Source organism: Melopsittacus undulatus, chromosome 12, assembly GCF_012275295.1.
Source record: "Melopsittacus undulatus isolate bMelUnd1 chromosome 12, bMelUnd1.mat.Z, whole genome shotgun sequence".
NCBI classification, from domain to species: domain Eukaryota; kingdom Metazoa; phylum Chordata; class Aves; order Psittaciformes; family Psittaculidae; genus Melopsittacus; species Melopsittacus undulatus.
Window position 1 is genome coordinate 18,019,158 of NC_047538.1, and position 18,494 is coordinate 18,037,651.

General features: G+C 48.2%; 1 protein-coding gene across 1 annotated transcript in view; it reads left to right on the top strand.

The window, feature by feature from the left end:
* TTC28 (tetratricopeptide repeat domain 28) overlaps positions 1-18,494 on the top strand; it is a 114,128-nt gene that overhangs the window by 56,196 nt on the left and 39,438 nt on the right. Inside the window, exons 2-4 of the mRNA XM_005147712.4 lie at positions 5,006-5,153; positions 6,413-6,685; positions 7,650-7,780. Coding sequence (XP_005147769.1) covers positions 5,006-5,153; positions 6,413-6,685; positions 7,650-7,780 — 552 coding nt within the window. The remainder of the gene's footprint in view (positions 1-5,005; positions 5,154-6,412; positions 6,686-7,649; positions 7,781-18,494) is intronic.

Consider the following 18,494-nt stretch of genomic DNA (forward strand, 5'->3'; position numbering starts at 1 on the left):
TTTGGCATCATCTCCTCATCTGGCAAACCAAGGGAGCATTGTGGAAAAAGCATTTTCCCTGTGTTTGCCTTTCCTGTCCAGATAGTGGCTGTCCAGGGTCCGAAGCTGACATGAATACAAAGGTGTTTTGGATTTCCTCCCCTGTGTACAATGGGAGCCTTTGTCAAAGGCTGTGGCTTTTTTTTTCCAGGTTTTCCGTGTTTGTTTGACAGTAATTTTCTGCTCCAGGTTCTTCTGGTGCAGTTCCAGTTCCATTCCTCTGCCCCCATTATCCAGTTGCAAGTTGGGCAGCGATTCATGATGTAAATGAGCATTCGAGCAGGAAGACTGCTGACAGCCTTAAGAGATGAGCCCCCCCATGGTGGTGGGGTTGCTGTGTGCAGTGCCAGAGGGTTGTGCAGAGCAGGGAGGAGGTGCAGGAGCCCCTGGCACCCTTGGCCAATGGAGATCCCAGGATGGTCTGTGCCAGGGCAGCCTGCAGGCTCTGTGTCCTGAGGCAGCCGGGCGACAGGACAGATAATCCTGCAGTTTGAGCTGTTCTGAAAGCATTTCTAACCAGCACACTATCCTGCCCAGTGAAGAGTACAATATGGGCTACTGTTAGAAAATTGCCTATAGCCTGGATTGAAATCATATTCCAGAAACATGAGCTCATGCTTCAGACTTACAAGAGACTGTGGTAAGACAGGATTGAACTCCTGTGGCTGCTGCTTCCCTCTAACTCTTGCAAGCCTTGCATATGAGGTCTGAACGATTCATTGCTATGGATTCTACTGGGGAAAATGGTATGAGCTCCAGGAGTTGTACCAGAGCCTGCTGCAGATGCCAGTACAGCATGAGCGTTTGCCTGGATTCCTGGGCCAGAAAATTAAAGAATATTTTTATACTTACCCGATAAGAAGAGCATTGAGTTGTCTTGGGCTTCCTTTACTGGGCTTGTTTTTATTTATCAGAATCCTGGGAAATAGGTCCCATTTGTATTCATATGTGCTCTTGCTTTGTATCAATTATAAACCAATTATTATTGCTCTGCCTAGGCCAGCTTTTGCATATTGATACTAGAAGGGTTAATAAAAATGTCAGAGCCCCTCTTGATATTGACCATTTCGGTAATGGCATTTACAGTCTAATCCTACTTCAGATTGCACGTGAAAATCTAATATTCAGGATCTTTCCAGTTATCCAGCTGCTATCTCACATGATGAGCATTAAAAACCTAACAAGTGCATTTGTGTTTGCATTGCCTGGATGCTGCAGCAGTCTGTCCAGTGCCAGCTCCTACTAGGACAGATAGAAATTCTCCTTGTGCATTAAATGGGCTGTAATAAACACAGATGAAAAATACCAGCCTGTGCAGAAGCTGCACTGTCAATAAATTGAGCAGAACAAATAGGACTCGTGCTTAGAATTGGAGAGTGATGTTCTGCCTGGCTGGGCAGGCGTTACCTGCTGCAGCCCCGCCACCGGCCGCCTCTGCCAAACTTCAGTGGCCCATGAGGAGGGTCTTGCTCCGTGTTCTTATTCTGTCCATACAACTCTTGTAACATTAAATTGAAGGTAGTGAAAAGCGCCAAAAACTACGTTCCTGCCATGAGAACCTGTCAGATGCTGAAAAGCATGGGGTCTGAAAAAGGGGGGGAGCCGGTGAAACCTGAACAAGGAGGGATGAGCTGGTGGCTTTGCATGGGTCCTGATGCTGTTCCACATCACTGGCTCTCGGTGCCTGGGCTCGCGTGTGAGCAGGCTTGTTACAGGGCCAGTTTTCTGCATGGCTTTGATGCTTTGTGCCAAATATTTTTTGCCAGTTAATTAGAGTAACTTGTTTTTGCTTCCAGAATATCAGCTGTGCTTTCTGTGGTGTTATGGGTAAAAAGCACTAATTACTCCCTGTCCTCCATCCCAGGCCATCTCCACTTGGCTGTATGAAATCTGTAACCTGGCTGCAGTGAGGTTAGGTGTCCATGGAGTAAAACATGTCCATGGAGACGGCATGTGGCCTCATTTCCCAGAACTCAAGGTCCATGGGCACACAGGATTACTTACAGACAGCTTCTCTAATGTAATATTGGGGACTTGATAAGATTAGGGGTTTGGTAGAGCTGCCTCTTAGCCTTTAGTGCTATCCCCCTCCCAAAGGCTCCTGGGAAGTGTGATTTGGAGATTGAAAAACTGAAGGAAGTGGTTCCAGCTCTCTGTGTTAGATGGAGGATGCAGAGAGCCACAGGTTAGAAAACACCTGCTGATCATCTCTCTTGTCCTTAGCAAAACATCATTCTCTTGCAGCTTTAATCTGCTTAAAAGGAATCACTAGTTCTTTCTTACCTGGGGTTACCGGAGAATGAACATGACTTTTGCTGTGGGGTGAGTTCTCCCTTGCCTTCACATGGTGTGATTATAACTGAAGTTCACTGTGATATGGGAAGACCCTGCATGTGTCAGGACTGGAAAGCTGCTCCATGTCTCATTGCTTCAGCTGCAGCTGCTGGCTCCCTGCCTTTTCCTCTCCTCTTCTAAAGGGTGTTTCTCACTGTTTCCTCTTTGCAGATCTTTCCCTTGATACAGTGTCTTCATTCCAATGCTAAACTAACTTGTGTATGCCTCTTGGGGAGGAAATAGGTGGTGTGAATGCTCATTACTTATTTTGCTAAAGGTCTCTGGAGAACACAATGTGTGGAGAGCGTTCTGTATACACTGGAAATGAGGAGAAAGGAAGGAAGGGGTTTTGCAGGAAAAAGTTGGCTAAAATCTTCCTTTCGGTTACAGTTAATAGGTTTTTCTTTTGGGCTCTGAATGCTCTGTTTGTATTCAAATTAAGTGGTTTCCAGGGGGGACTTCCAGGAATAGATGTGGGGAGGGCACAGAAATGCCTTCCAGAGCGGATGTTGGAGGTGCCCGGTACAGAGCTGCGTGCTGCTTGTGAGCCTCATCCCTGTCTTGTTTTCTTCTGCCACTTGAAGCCTGTGGTGCCCTTGGGATGCAGAGCTTAGGGGATGCAGGCTCTGGTGTTGCACCTGCAATGCGTTTTCTCCACCTGAGACATAATGTTCACTTGGAGCTCTGTACAAGAGCTGGAAGTAGGGCAGAGGCTTTGCCTATGTTTTGTTGGCAAGAAAAGGCTTGCCTTTTCTCTGTTTTCCTCACAGGGACCATTTTCCTTCATGGGAGACATGAACACGAGCTGTTGCCATGCCTATAGGTGATGAGTGTGACACTTTCTGTCCTACAGCGTTGTGTGTGTGGGATAGGAAGTGAGAGAATTGCACTATGTGGTCCCTCTGAACCTTGGAAACAGAAACCTTAATATTCCTGTCTCATGGAGGCTGTGGGAGGCTTGTCTGCGTGGCCTGCAGCATCCCCCTCTGTCCTGCCTTTCCTTGGGGCCCTGTGTGCAAGCTACTGTTGGGTGCTGGGCTCTGCTGACTTTGGTACTGATGGGTGCCATCTGCCCCGTCAGTGTGTGCTTGGAGGGAGGAGGTGGCAGGTTCTCCCTTCCTGCAGAGCAGGAGATGTGGGGCACCTGCCTGCAGTACAACATTCCCTTGCTGCCTGCTGCGTGTATGTGATCTCATCCTTGGTAACTGAACCAGGCAGACACGCTTGTCCTGGGCCAGCCCTGTTGGCTGGGAAGGTCCCCATCAGAGAAGTGCTGTGTCAAAGTGCCTTTGTCATCAGGTGTTAAAGAAAGTAATTAGATACTAATTCTGGGGAAAAAAGGGTGTGAAAGTGCACACCATAATTTAGGTGACAGCTCACTTGCTGCTGGGAGGCCTCGCGCTTGGTGGCCACTGCATGTTGTTCTTTGTATTTCCTTTGATTTAAAGCTTCATGCTAGTAATCTAATTAACACTGAATTGGGTTTCCAGTACAGTAGCTTGTTTGGTTCAATAAAAACACATTTATAGTAAAGGTTAATGAAAAGAATTTTGCTTTCAATTAATTATGGGTGGTTCTACAATCAAGCTTTACTAATGGGAAGAGATTAAATATTCATGTTGATAAGTTTCTCATGTCATTTCTGATTTTCCTTAATCTCTGCCTCCCTGGATTGGACTCCAAAAGTGTGTGAAAACTCTGATGAAATACCAGTTTGGGTATTAATTGGAGATTTATTCTGTTTATGTAAAAAGACTTCCACAGATGTATAGTTAATGTATCTTTGAGCAGGTTTCTGTTGCAGATGGAGGGAGATAGTGATCAAGTCTCATCCATTAAAGCAATACTAGGAGCCACTCTGGAGGAGCAGCTTTATGTTTATAAAGCTCTTCTAATGAAATGCAAATACTGTTTTATCTTCTGACAGCTCTGTGCTCTTGAAATAGCTTTTAGTGAACCTGAAGTGCAGCAAAGTTTGTATCAGGAGAATATTAGCCATGAAGATAAAACCTGAACAATGGGCATCAAAGGTGCTTGAAGAATCGGGACCTCTGTACTACATAGTGTTTGCATTAGGGGATATGGGTGGTGAAAGAATGTTCAGTTTCTGTCTGGATCTTTGCATCTTTCATTGTATTTGATTGCAACTTGAGCTTTCAGTACATTTTAATCTCTGCTAGTACTAGATATTCATATTGGACTTACTGGTACGAACTGATGAGAAAGGAAGCAGGTTATTTGTGTGCTGTGTGAGCCAGGAGAGCTGCAGTGGAGGTCTTGAGAAGGAGCATTTGGTTATAAGTGGTTAAGAATTAAGTAATTGGCCAAGTCCAAGGAGGAAGATTTGCCTTTATAGTAATTGCCACCCCTGGTCTCCAGAACAGTTCTGAGGCCCTGCAGAAGGAGGAATGTCATCACACTGGGGGGAGGAAGTGGGGGGGAGGGGTGACTGGATGCTACTCACAGACCAGGCAGTGCTGTTATTCTCTTTTAATTACAGCTGGCATGACCAAAGGAGCCAGAACGTGCCTGTGTAGCCCCAGTGTCCTCCAGCCCATGGGCATGGGCACAGCTGGTGTCTGTGACTTCTGCCAATGAAGTATGTCATTTCTTCTTCCCTTTGGCTTTCCAGGCATACTTCCGACAGGGTGTAGCCCTTCAGTATCTCGGGCGTCATGCGGATGCACTGGCAGCATTTGCGTCAGGACTGGCTCAGGATCCCAAGAGTCTTCAGCTTCTGGTTGGCATGGTCGAGGCCGCCATGAAATCTCCCATGAGAGGTAAGCACCAGGGAATCTTCTCAGGGATGAAAATCATCTGCTGAGGTACTTGGAGGTGGTAGCATCAATCCATCACTGACTCTGTCAGCACTTGAGGCAGGGGAGAGCCTGGAAGCCTGAAGGGAAGTGTTTCAGGATTTGGTTTCTCTGCTGAGAAAGGAGCCTGAAGTTGGAGGAGGAGCAATGAATATTCTTCCAATTCAGAGAGCAAGATGGTGATACCTAGCTTGTGAGGCTGCTGTTGTGCAGCAGTTCCAGTGAAGTCCTTGCTCGTTTGTCTTTTGTCCAGTATCACTGTAGATAAGAGAGCTGTGTACTGCTGTGGCCCCGACATTATTGTTGCTTGGAGCAGCTTCCCACAGTGTTCTGGTGCTTGACCATTGGGAATAGGGAGTCTTAAATGCTCCAGGTCAGTGTTTGCCCAGAAGAGCACATCAACAGCTTTCCCATGGTACTAATGTCTTTCAAAACAGTGTTCCAGAAGGCAAAAAAGGCTGCTTGGCTAATTCACTGATACTCAGAAAGTGTTGAAATCACAGGGACCCTGAAACCATAATGGCTGTGCAGCACCTCTCTTTCATAATGTCCCTGTTTTCAGGCTTTTCCTCCCTAGAGGGAGGAGGAGTCAGTTTCCTCTGTTTCTATGCTGCTCTGTTTCTCTTGCAGGCTTTGTATTGCAATGTCCTAGTGGTATTTCCCAGGAGGGAATGTGGCAGTTCTCACCCTCAGCAGATGCTGCTGGGAGCCCCAGGGCACAAGAGCTGAAATGAAAAAACATCCCCATTGGTGTTTTGGGTTTTTTTTACAGTGGTTTTCTCCATCCTCTAAAATGAATTCATCTGGAAGCTTCTGTCCTATATAGCAGATTACCTTGTGAAGCTAATTTCATTTGGTACCCTAAGGTACTGTGACTGCTGCTTAGAGCGCAGGTGATATGGTATTTCTATGTAAGCATCCCCAAATCTGGCCTTGTAGGTAGTCTGGCAGGTCTGGTGCTTGGTGGTGCTGTGCTTGTGCTGTCTGGACAGGCACAGGTTTTGCAGACATGCAGCTGTAAGTCTGTGCTGCAGGAGCAGACACTGCAGTGCATTTACTGCTGGTGGCCCATTTCCAGTTTCCTACAAAACTCTGAATTCCTTCTGCCTTTAGGCCAGTCTTCAGAGTTCCCAAAAAGCACAGAGGAGTTGTGAAGGTGATATCTAGATAAAAGTAACATGGTTTGTTGAGGAACTAATTCTGCCTTCACTTCTCTGTGTCAGAGTCCCTGGAGCCCACCTATCAGCAACTGCAGAAGATGAAGCTGGACAAGAGCCCCTTTGTCGTGGTGTCTGTGATCGGCCAGGAGCTCCTGACAGCAGGCCACCATGGGGCCTCGGTGGTGGTGCTGGAGGCTGCCCTCAAGATTGGCACCTGCAGCCTAAAGCTGCGGGGATCAGTGTTCTCTGCACTGAGCAGTGCGTACTGGTCCCTTGGGAACACGGAGAAAAGCACTGGATACATGCAGCAGGACTTGGACGTAGCCAAGACCTTAGGTAAGAGTTCTCCTTTTGAGGGCTGGGTTGCTACAGGTGGAACAGATCTGTGTTAATGGTCAGCATCTCTATAATACTCAGGTGTCTGTGGGATTTCTCAAGCTGCTAAATCAAATCTGAAGTGGGAATGTGCAGGCTACAGGCTTGTTCATTCCTGTTTACCACGTGTGTGAAGGGCAGATGATCAATGAATGTGCTGAGGTTTTACAGGGTCCTGGAATTCTCTGGTGTCAGGTATGTGGGAACTGGCCTTGTCCCCTCTGTAGACTTGGGCTCAAAACCTTAAATGTGTCTTAAATGAAGCAGTCTGTTTTCAAGAGTTCAGTGGAAAAAGGTTCTTGGTCTGAGCTTCTGAAGCAGTTTCCAGGGAAGGAATGAATCAGGAGTGAGATGAAGGATGAACAGGAGGGCTGAAGAGAGAAACAAACTGGAAAAGTTCCTGTCATGTACACTATGTCCTGCACAAGCACAGAGCTTTCAAGCTTTCTGGGTGCTGTAGAGAGAAGGCAGTATGAGATACAGAGGTCAAGAGAGTTCTTGAGGGCTCTAGCCAGGAGAGTTCACTGAAAGTACAGGGCTACTTTGTGTCTTGATAACAGCAATAGATCAAGGGCTGAGCTGTGCTGCAGAACTGCTTTCTGGAGAAAGCTGACGTGCTCTTTGCTTGTTTAAAGCCTGGGCCACTGACTGACTTGCACAAAAAAACTGCTAATGTCAAGCAAGGAATAAATATGGAAGGATGGGAAATTGCTGAGTGTCAGGCCAAAGAAAGAAGCTGTTAAAACAGCTCTAAAAATAAGGTTGGTGGCTATTGTAGAAGTTTCTGAAGGCCAGCAAAGAGGGGAGTTCAGGCTGTGTGTTAAACATAAGGATTGTTCTGATGCTGGTTCTCCCACTGGAGCATCACTTGCAGTGTGTTCCATGCCCTGTTAGCTAACCTTTGCTTTGTTTGCATGTGACCCAGGTGACCAGACGGGAGAATGCCGAGCTCACGGAAATCTGGGCTCCGCATTCTTCTCCAAAGGAAATTACCGGGAGGCCCTCACTAACCACAGACATCAGCTGGTGCTTGCCATGAAACTCAAGGACAGAGAGGTAGGAAGCTTATTAACTAGACCAATTGGGAGTCAGTACTGCGTGGTTTTCTGGAGAGATACAAATGTGTCAAGAGGTCTTGTCTATTTGATGCTTTTTATTCTGGGAGTTTGGAAGCTGCATGGTTTCTGTTCTAGCTGTTCACTTGCCTCTTGTTACGGAAATGGTTTGCACCAGTAGATACAGTATGTAATGCAGGTGGCAGGATGCTTGGTTTGTCCTGCCTCCCTGTATCTCTAGTTTCTGTGGGGCTCTGAGCAGGTTGTTCTTCTCCTTCTCCCTTCCTGTCCATTTTGCTCACATACTCTTTGGGGTCTGAGAGCAGAGGCTGCTGCTGAGTAGGTGTCAATGCAGCATCTCTGCAGTTGAGCCCTGGCTGTCATCAGCTCTTGTTTTCCCTGTGATACGGGTGCTACCAATTTGGATTATAGTAGGGTGCACCCTGTGTTGTAGCTTTTCCAGACTAGCCATGAGCTGGGTTCCTGTCTCAAGTGGTCACATAAAATACATTTTGTTTAAAAAGCAGTGAAAAGGAAAAGAATCCTGAAAATACAATGTTGTGTGAGGTGTAGGGGGTGCTCACAAAGGATCCGATTTGCCTTGACCTCTTACCATGCAGCTCTTGGTGTGCTGGGCTCCCTGCCAGGCCAGGGAAGTGTGCTGCATGGACTGAAGAGTCTGTCCCAGGAGGGTTGGAATGAAAGTTCATTGTAAGGACAGAATCATAATTTTAGTGCAAGTTACAGACACAGAAGCTATCCCTGCCCCCCCTCCAGTGTGTTCCTTCTGCTGTGAATGGGAAAATGGCTTGTGGGTTGCATGGCTGGTGAAGGGAGTGGATAGAGGCAGCAGGGCAGGTGTGAATTCATGTGAACACAAGGAGTTCTGGGGAGAGCTGGAAACTGAGGGGAATCAGTTTCCTTCTGAGAAGTCATTGGAAAGATCCATTTGAATTAGCTAAGTGCTTTACTGAAGTGTTTTAAGTTAAATATGAAGTAAGCCTTGGAGAAATGCATCTTTCATTAGGTTGTGGAAGCCTGTGACAGGGAAGGGACCTGCTGGGCATTTCCATGGTTATTTCACCAGCTGGAAAACCTCCTGAATCACTCCTGATTTCTCTGTTTGTGCTCCTGCAGAGCAGAAAAGCTGTTACTCACCACTGTTTTTATAGTGCTCTTGGTTGGGGCTCCTGTTCAGTCAGGCTGCATGGCTGCTGTTCCTCCGTGGTGTCTCTCGAAGCCACAGATCCCTGTTGGGGGGGGCTGAAGGAGGTGGCAGGAACATCGCTGCGTGCCCATAGCCCCTGGGCTGCCCCAGGACATGAGGGCTGCTGAATTCCACTGGCTTTGGGTGCAGATCAGCATCGATCCTCCAGGTCCATCTGGGAGGAATCCAGGGAATGAAGGCTGATCGTGATAGTTTTTAGCTTATGACACATCTGGACACATAATTAACGGTTATTGACAACAAATGACTGCTCGGTGTAGTAGGAAAGCTGAGCTCCTTGGATTTCCTGTAGGATGTAACCACAGGAAATTAATTTGGCGCTTTCTGATGACATCATCCTGACCACAGAGCTTCCTCTGCACAAAAAGCTGTTTTTGTTGGCCTCCTTTGCAGACATTTTTATAATGCAAATGTTATAAAGTTGCAGTAGTGCTGATGTGAATTCCACAGGAGGGATTTGGTGTGCGACTGTAATGAAGTAATCGTTTTACCTCCGACTGTAGGGAGGCTGATGCAGAGGTAGAACGTGCTCCTTTGTGTGGGCATGGCTGCCCTTGGAGGCAGTGCTGGGTTCGGAGCCTGCTCAGGCAAATGTTTGCACCAGGGCCTTCTGCTGGATTGTGTTACCCATAACCAAGGGGGAAGGCGCAGAGGGTCTGTACCCCCAGACCTGGTGAAGGAAGCTGCCAGCTGAGTGGGAGTCGCACAGGGTGCTCCATGGACTGAAGATTTCAGCTGCTTTTCTCCCCTGGTGCAGGGGGTCTGTGCAGCTCCTGTGACAAGCGCCGTGTCAGGCTGAGCACAGTCCTGCGTGCAGACAGCTCACCCGCTCTGCACAGGCACATCCTGGGGATCTCTGCAGCCTGGTTTGTGGTACTTGTGCCCAGAGAGAGAATGGAGCAGAAGCAGCTGGGATTTGGCATCCTCTAGGGTCTCCAAAAGAGACCTTGGAGTATGGACATCCATGTGGCTTTGGTCTATGCAGACAAATAAGAGACTGGTTCGTAGTGGACGCTGTGATGGGCGCTGTGAAGTAGCCATCTCCAGTGTTACTCCAATGCTTTCCATTACTGTTAGTTGAAGGGTTGGATTTTTTGACCAGCTGCAGTGGCTGGTCCAGAAATGCAGAGGAGCTAATTCCATGAGATTATTCCTGAAAGAATTAGACTTAAAAGTACCATTGATTCAGGAGAAATCATAAGGGGCTCTGTGTGTTCTTCTGTGTGTCCTATGTTTCCTGTGGAGATTTGCAGGTGGTCACTGTGGTCAGTAGATACCATCCTGAAAAGGATGACAACAGAACTGAGGTACAATAGAAGAGAAGGTAGGCAGGACCATCTAGACCATTGCCTCTCTTCTGATGGAAGTGAGTTTGGCTGCAGTTACAGAGGAAATAGCAGCACAGTTTGGTAGTCTGTCATTTCTCTGTGAAGATTAAGCTGAACAGATTTCGGCGTGGGCTGTCTTGGCCTGCTGCCGGCCCTGGGAATGTACTCAGGTTGAGAATCCTGATGAAGTCTATGCTGCTGCTCTTGCAACGATGTCTCCTGGGCTGGATGAAGGGATGCTGATGTGGATATACCCATCCATGTCTCTGGTGGCAGGATGGCCGTGGCTGAACTGTGTGTGCACAGATGCAGGCAAACAGCACAGTTTGGCCATCCCTTCCTGGGTGGATGCTGTGCAGCTCGTGTGAGACAGAGCGAGCACGAGGACTGGAGGTCAGCAGCATCATGGCTCTGTGCATGTGTGCCTTGGGGAACTTGTCTTTGCACAGCCCCATTAGCACTAGCTCTAATTAAGACCCATGTAATTTTTGCACATGATTAGGCTGGTGGGGCCTCAAGGTGCAGGCTTATTTTTTCCTTTTGTGTTCAGAGCCAGCAGAATGCTCCATGCAGCATGTCATGTTAGTACTGCATTTTTGAAGTAATTACTTTGTTTTTAACACCAGGTAAACTTATCTTCTGAAAGCCATCAGGTAACCCACATAGTGTGTGTTGATGCCTGTGATTTAGACAAGGCACATTTGTGTCTAAATCACAACCTATGATTTAGACAAGGGTAACGCAGCTGATGAGCTATGCCAGTGTGAGAGACTGGAGTCAGAAGTAAATGTGAAAGCTTGCCCTGTGAAAGTCTCCTGTGTCCCCATTCCTCCCCATCTCTAGCTGCTGTGCGAGCAATACAAGAGGATTCCTGTATCCCAGATTCTGTAAGGCCAGAGTGCCCAGGCAGAGCTAATGGTGGTGATCTCTCAGGATAGTTTGGAGTGGCCCTTGTTGATGACTTGTGTTCCTTCCCATGCATTTCGTTTGGAAAAGTACTAATTGAGGGAGTGTGTTGAATCTCTGAGGACTGACAACCAGAAAGGGAAAGGAAGGCGTATATCTGGAAGTCCTTGTGTGGCAGGGGAAATACCAGAATACAGAAATTCCCATTATAAAGAAAAGCTGTGGGCTTGAGCCCAGGAGACTCCAGAGGCCAGTGAGGGCTGCCCTGTGTCCTGGAGAGAGAGCATCGCCGTGGACTGACTGCCAAGAGACCTTTGCTGGCAGCAGGGGACAGTCCTGGGGCAGGGGCTTTGGGGATAAGGAGCAGCTGTGTGTGTTGGGGAAGCAGTGCTGGTGGAACACGGCCGCTGTGATGGGCAGAGCGAGTGCCTGGCTGCAGTTGGGATGCAGGCTCTGCAGCTGCCTGAGTGCACTTGGGTGCAGCTCAGCTGCTGGTGGTTATTTCAGTTTGCGATTCTAGTAGTTTCTCCCAGTCCCCCTTAAAGCGTGTCTGAGCCAGCACTGCCACACAGCATAAGGCTCCTACATTTTGTAAACTACAGCTACTTACTGTCAGGCTGTGCAAGTCAAAGATCGAATTTCACTTTCCTATTTCCAGAAGGAGATGCAGAAGGAAAGTTAGATCATTCCTTTCCACTGAAATCTGTAAATTCTGTAAAGCCAAGGTTTTCTGCCCCTTCCTGAAGGGAAGGGGAAATGCTTTCCAGGTGTCTTTCCTGCTGTGCTTTGTCTGTACAAGCCACATCTTTAGTAAACAGCAAAGTTGTAAGTACTTAGCCTTTTGCCTGAACTTCTTGTGTGCGTTGTGGTACTGGGCAAGAGGGTTGCTTTGGTTGGTTTGTTCATGTTCCTTGCCAGTCATTTAAGAAATCTGCATTCTGCTGAGTTAGATGAGGCAAAGGCTGGGCCACAGTCTGAGTCCGGAGGCACAGCTGCCCTGAAGGAGCGGTTCTGCCTTCATTCTTCCTCAGGGGATGTGTGGGGTGCTCAGTGTGTGCTGAGCTGGGGTGATTTCAGCTCTGCTGCTGTTGGAGCAAGGTGTGTGCCCCTGGCTGAACTTCCTGATGGCCAGCACAGGAACCCCACTGTCTGCCTGCTGCATCCCTGCCTGGCTGGAGCAGTTCCTGTGCTTGGACTCTGCTGGCAGCCACAGGGCTCCTGCCAGGGGTGGAGGTACAACTGTTTGCACTTCGATTGCGAGGGTCCCTGGCTTGCAGTTGTGCTGCAGATTTGGCTGGAAGCGTGTATCTGTGCAGCCTTTCTTCTCTGGAGAAGCCATCATAGGGCATGTTGGTGTGGAGTGAGCTCATCAGAACATGTGCAGCTGATTAGCTGTGGGTTGGGTTCCCCTCCTGGCTCCCTTGTCAGGCATCCAGAGTCCTTCCACAGCTGTGTAGACTTCCCCTGTCGCTGAGGTGAAGCTGGAGCAGAAACTTCACAGCTTTCCTCAGCAAGTGCCAGTGCCTGACCTCACAGCAGGATGTGAGCTCAGGGCAGCTCCCTCAGTCCCATTGCGAGCTGGGGCCATGCACCATATTCTTGGGTATGCAGGGGTCTCGTGTCCCTTAGCACAGGCACAGATAGCACCCTGGTGTGTGCCAGGCCCCAGGAGATGTGTGTGGCATGGCAGGAGCTGGTCAGGCTGTGCAATGAGGTCCTGGGAAAGGGACCTTCCTGTCTTGGTGCTGGTGACAGGTTCCACGCCTGTGCTGAAAGCCCAGACTAGGTTAGTGTACATCCCCAGCTGTGCCCTCGGCTCCAGCTTCATGAGACACAGCTCAACACAGGCCAGAGCCCTGCAGCCTGTTGTTCTGCAGCCTTGTGGGCTGGCCCATTACTGCCCCATTCCACTTCCTAGTCACATCCTGAGTTTAATGTGAGTGAAACATTGTGCATGTGTGTGATTTTTCTTACAGTTGTTGGTAGCTTTTAAGAGAATTGGAGAAATGCATGCAGAAAGGTGGAGACTCCTGTGTTAGTGAACATGTGCTTGCATCATCTCATTTGTATTAGGTTCTGATTCCTGTAGCAAGTCTTTGGGAAAATAGAAAGCCAACCCAGACCTTCCATACTGTGTAGTGAAACAAGCTCTTTGCGTGTCTGCCCCTTCTCCCTGAGCAGCATCTTAACTGCTGCCAGGAAACCCCTCTTGTTGACCCTTCTGCTCACATATCCTTAGTTATTCAGGTGCACATCAGTGGGCTGGGTGCTGCTCCTGTTCGGTGCAGAATTTAGCTTTGCATGGGTTATAATTCGTAGCAGAGATGCTTTCCCATTGCATTCAGGTGGCTTTCAGGTGTTGTGAAATACAATTTCTCATAGGACCAACTCTATCTCTTTCTCACTGAAAATCCTGCAGTGATCCTGCCCTGGTCACTTGCTGCCTCTGTGTGCTTCAGTATCCGCAGTCCCAGGTGGAGTGCTGCTCATCAGGTGAATTCATCAGCTGCAGCCTCTCTGCCCGTGGCCCTGGGAAGGGCTGCCCAGTGCCAGGGCTGCTGGCTTGTCTGGACAGGAACGGTCTGGGAATCATATACCGCAGTTATTTTGTTATGTTTGCAAACAGTCTGGAAAATGAGGACAGGATATAAATATCTCACAAATGAGAACCAAAACGAGTCTTCAGGCTAAAGTAATTTGTCATGCACGAAAACATTGACTAAGATGTCAGAAACAGGCTGTGGAAGCAAAAGTAGGGAAATAGTACTTGCTGCAGTAAGTGACAGGGCTTTGCAGAGTGAGCAGGGAAGGTGTTTGTTCTCTGCTTCTCTATTTTCTGTCTCTTATTCTCTCCTGCAGTGAAGCTGCTGCTTCAAAGTAATCCATTATGTAGCTGTCTGCCAGAAGAGGATTAAGCTGCCTGTAGCAATACGAACAGAAAAGACTAAAAGAATATGCCTTATTCCTTATAGCTTTGTCACAGCTGACTGGGGTAAGAAGTAAGGAACAGGCTGAGCACTTTGCTAATTGATAATCTGCATTTGTTATTAATGCAGCCACTGCTAATGGAGGAGCAGGAATGGCAAGTTTAGGCTGTGACCCCTGCTACTGTATGAGACAACAAATAGCTTTCACTCGAGCTTTTCCGGAGAAGAGACTGGAGACTTTGTTAAGAGCATAGTTTCTCTGCTACTGATAGCACAAGAGCATCAAGAGGCTACACCCGTTGCATAAGTCCTGTGCACGTGGACCACAGAGGTGATGGCTGCAGGAGTGTCCTGTTCTTGTTTCAGAGCCCCCAGTATCATTTCAGCAAGGTCAAGCAATGATCCTTTTCCATTGCATTCAGGTGGCTTCTCAGCGGGTGGCTGATGTGCTGGAGGGTCCCACAGGACCCCAGGGGTCAGCCAGGAGGCTGAGCTGGAGCAGGGCTCCCAGCTTTCTGAGGAGGTGTTTGCACGTCCTGGTCTTGGCTTCTGGAATCATCACTGATTTTGTGCTAGGCTTGAGTGGGATCTGATTTATAGAGCTGAAGCCTCAGTTCTGGCCACTTGCAAGGAGGACCTGGCTGAGCAGATCAGGCAGTGTAGGACTACTGAATCCCTATGCAGAGGCTGCTGAGGAAGGGTGTGCAGCAGCTAGTGTGGAGTTAGGTGAGCCTGGGGCAGATGGGTTTTCCAGACTTCCTAACAGGACAGAAGCCTTATTTTTGCCCCTGCTGCCCTTAAAGTCTAAGGTTCTGCAGGTGTTGTGGTTTCAGCTTAATGAGAACTTGTGGGAGATCTGTCTCAGTCTGCAGAATGTCTTCCTGAATGCTTTTTGCAGCATTGTTCAGTTCACCAAAGTTCAGCCTTTGTCTGCTCCAGATGTTTGGCTCTGTTGGGTGTACAGTGTTACAGACATGCACTTGCCAGTTCATACTGCTCCCATGTAGACTTACACTTAAAGTAGCTGGTCTTTATGGGGCCTCTGATTAACCCCTGGGACTCAGCAGCCTGACCTCTGATGCAGGTATAGGTTTAAACCCTTATTAGAAAGCATGCTTCTATCCCTTGCCTCACTGATTTCAGCCTCTGGTTCCAGATGGCAGCCTTGCTTCATGAGGGATCTGGGGCAAGCTCCCCACGCCCGGGGGAAGGTTTGCTTTCTTGGAGAAAGGCTGAACTGCTGGGAGAACCCGTGCCATGAGAGGTCATCTGAGGGCTCTGTGTCTTGTGTGGCACTATGGCTGCATTACATCTTAGCCTGAGTTACCTCTGGCTGAGAGGGTCAGTTTGGCAATGTGAGCAACCATAGTGCTTGAGCATTGAGAAGCTGGATTTGTAGAAGAGACCGTGGGTCCTTTGCCTTTCTCCTGTCTTCATTAGCTCATTTTGGACAAAGTCAGCCTAACTGGATTCATACAAGTTTGTCCAGTTCAAATGTGACAGGATTAAGCAGAACAAAGGGAAGTCTGGCCAGTGCAGGAAATTTGGGAATGCACTAAAAAGGCCATATGTTTTGTTTTGTTTGGACTTCTGACTCAAACGGGAAATGTAATACTTCCTGAGGATCTCCTTTAAATGTCCCCACTTGACCTCCACAGCACACGGGTTTTAGCTGAAGGAAGCTCAGTCTTCTGCTTTTACTTACCTATCACAGTGTCTGCAGGGCCCAGATTCTGCTGAGGCCTGTACCCCATCACAGCAGAACAAATGAGGCAGAAAACGTGTGTCAGGGCTGCAAATAGGGGAGCAGCTCTTTGGGTTGCAGCAGGTCCGCCTCAGGCAGGGCTCTCCCATATGGAGTTTCCAGTGAAAGTGGTACCCAGCTTTGTCACAAGCAGGAGTAGCACTGGGGTTGGCACAGGGCAGCACCCACTGCAGGAGTTCAGATTGCTGTGCCTGCAGAAAGCTGCTCCAGGTCCTTTGAAATCCAAGTTTGGAACCTGGTGGCTGCTTCTTCCAGGACTGACTTTGACTAGAGCATGAGTCACACCTCAGTGTCCCATCTAGGAGAAGCTTGTGGTTTTAAATGAGGGCTTCTTTTCTTACATCACCACTAAAACTGTCAAGTCAGCTGTCCTCCCTAAAGTGGTTTCACACAGGAGCCTTTTAGACATGTCCAGAAAGCTACCAAATTCTGTCTACTTGGAATCAAGATATGTGAGTGCTGGGTGATGCTTATGCTCAATGCTGAGGTCTACTTCGTAGTGTTCTGGCCTCATGCACTGCACAGTTATGCTGCTGTCCTGCCTGTGTGCACAGCAGTGGAATAGCCCATACCTATAACACAAGCAGAGCTTACACATGCAAAGAAGTTAAATGCTTATAGTGTTGCATTAACTATGAGGTAACTTCTGTTACTTCTACACAGAACAGTTACACTGATTTAAGATACGGTGGGATTTGGTGAAGGCAGAACTCATCCTGTGATGCTTTCAGATTTAGGTATTCCTTTGTGTGTGTTCAGAACCAATCTGCTGAAGCTGCCTTCCCCTCACCACCCCTAGAATACACTCAGTGAACCAGGAAACGTTTGCTTACATGCAAGAGCAAGCACATGCCTGTGAGGAGGTGCTGCCTCTCGAGGAGAGCAGGCTGCTGCCTGACCACAGATGGTACCAATGCGCATCGCTGATCTTCTGGAGACAGCCCTACCACATCCTGTAGGATCAGGCGCTGCTGCTACCCCATGCCCAGAGGGAGAAGGGAAGTGGAGAGGAGGAAGCATGCAAGAGCATTCTGCAGCAGGCTTTTGAGTTTCACAGATGCTTAGTCCATGCCTGTTATTCCCCTGCCTTGGCTGTAAAAGCTCAGTCTCTGATCAGTCTTAATTGGTGTCTGTGTAAGACTGCCTTACAGTAAGGTACCAAGCACAGCATTCTCCCCTTGCCCATTTTGGAACTGTTATAAAGTGTTCTTGTTTAAGGAGACTGTGAATTCAGTTAAAGAGTTGTTTAAATGTAATGTAATTAGGAAATTGACATTCTCTTGCGAGAGTGAAATATCTAAGAAACACATCTCTCCCAGTCACCAGGTCCCTATTAGTTGTCATTCTGTGATGTACATCTGCTTAACATCCCCCTTATTCAGCTGAAAAACTGAAGCTGTCTGTTTTTCCCAAGAAAAAGAGAGCAATTAGAAACCTTTTTCAGAACTCCCGTCTGTGCCTCAGCTCAGTGGCAGAAGAATATGCTTTCTATTAAAGTGATAAATTGCATAATTGAAGGTGTGAGCAACCCCCACTGTTAAGATTTGTCTTTGCCAGATATATAAAGCATTGATTTTCTTTGTTTGCGGATGCAAAGCCTGCTGGTATGAAGCTGTAGTCTCCCATCACCCTGCTACCAAGCAGGGGTTTGTGCTAGCACAGCTGGAGTGCTTCACTCCTGTCAACCTTCACTCTCACTGCAGAATTTAGACTATTCGGTGGGTGCATCAGGGAATAGCTGTACCTGCTGGCCAAGTGTGCGAGCCGCTTGGAGCTCCCAGTGGATGCTGTTATGGGGAGGATTTTAGTAAGTCCACAGTGAAGAATTTATCTCAGATCCTATTACTACCCCCCTGACGTGAGTCATTGGTGTCCCCCAGCAGATGTAACCACCACATTATTCCTAACCCTGCTTTAATGTCAAGCTCCACAGTTGTTCCACTGATTGCCCCCACGAGCGCCTGATCCTCACTGTGCTGGAGGAGAGATGCTGCATGCACCTGAGGTGCTTGCTGTTGGCCAAACACCTCCCAAGCCCAAGAAGCCTTTTGACCATGTGGCAGCGTGTCAGTAGCTGAGTCCCCAGCCTTTCACCATGTCACTGAGGAGCTGCTGCATCCGTCACTGGTCTGTGTTCATTAACAGCAGCAGAAGGAACTTGATCGCTGTCGGCCCAGTGTGTCCTGGCAGAGTGCAGTCGGCACTGTGCCCCAGCCATGCCGTGGTGCTGCAGAGATGCTGTGGAGTGGTTCCTGCTCTGCTGCTGCTGCTCTCCCAGTGTCCCTTGTGCTGACTGAAGTGCGTCTGCAGCACTAAGTGAAAAGAATTAAGACCTTTAGAATTGTGGCAGTTCTTCCATTATAATTAAGCTGCCTGAAAGGAGGCCTCAGGGAGAACAAATGCAGCTTGGCTATTGACAGAGCTTCTTATAACTTCTCTATCTCGTGACCTGTAAATTGTGTTTAATAGCTAATCTGTCACCTCCAGTTCTTGCATCAGAAAAGATGGTTTCCCTGTTAATTTGAATCAGCACAACATGTTTACAGTTCCTTGGTGTGGAA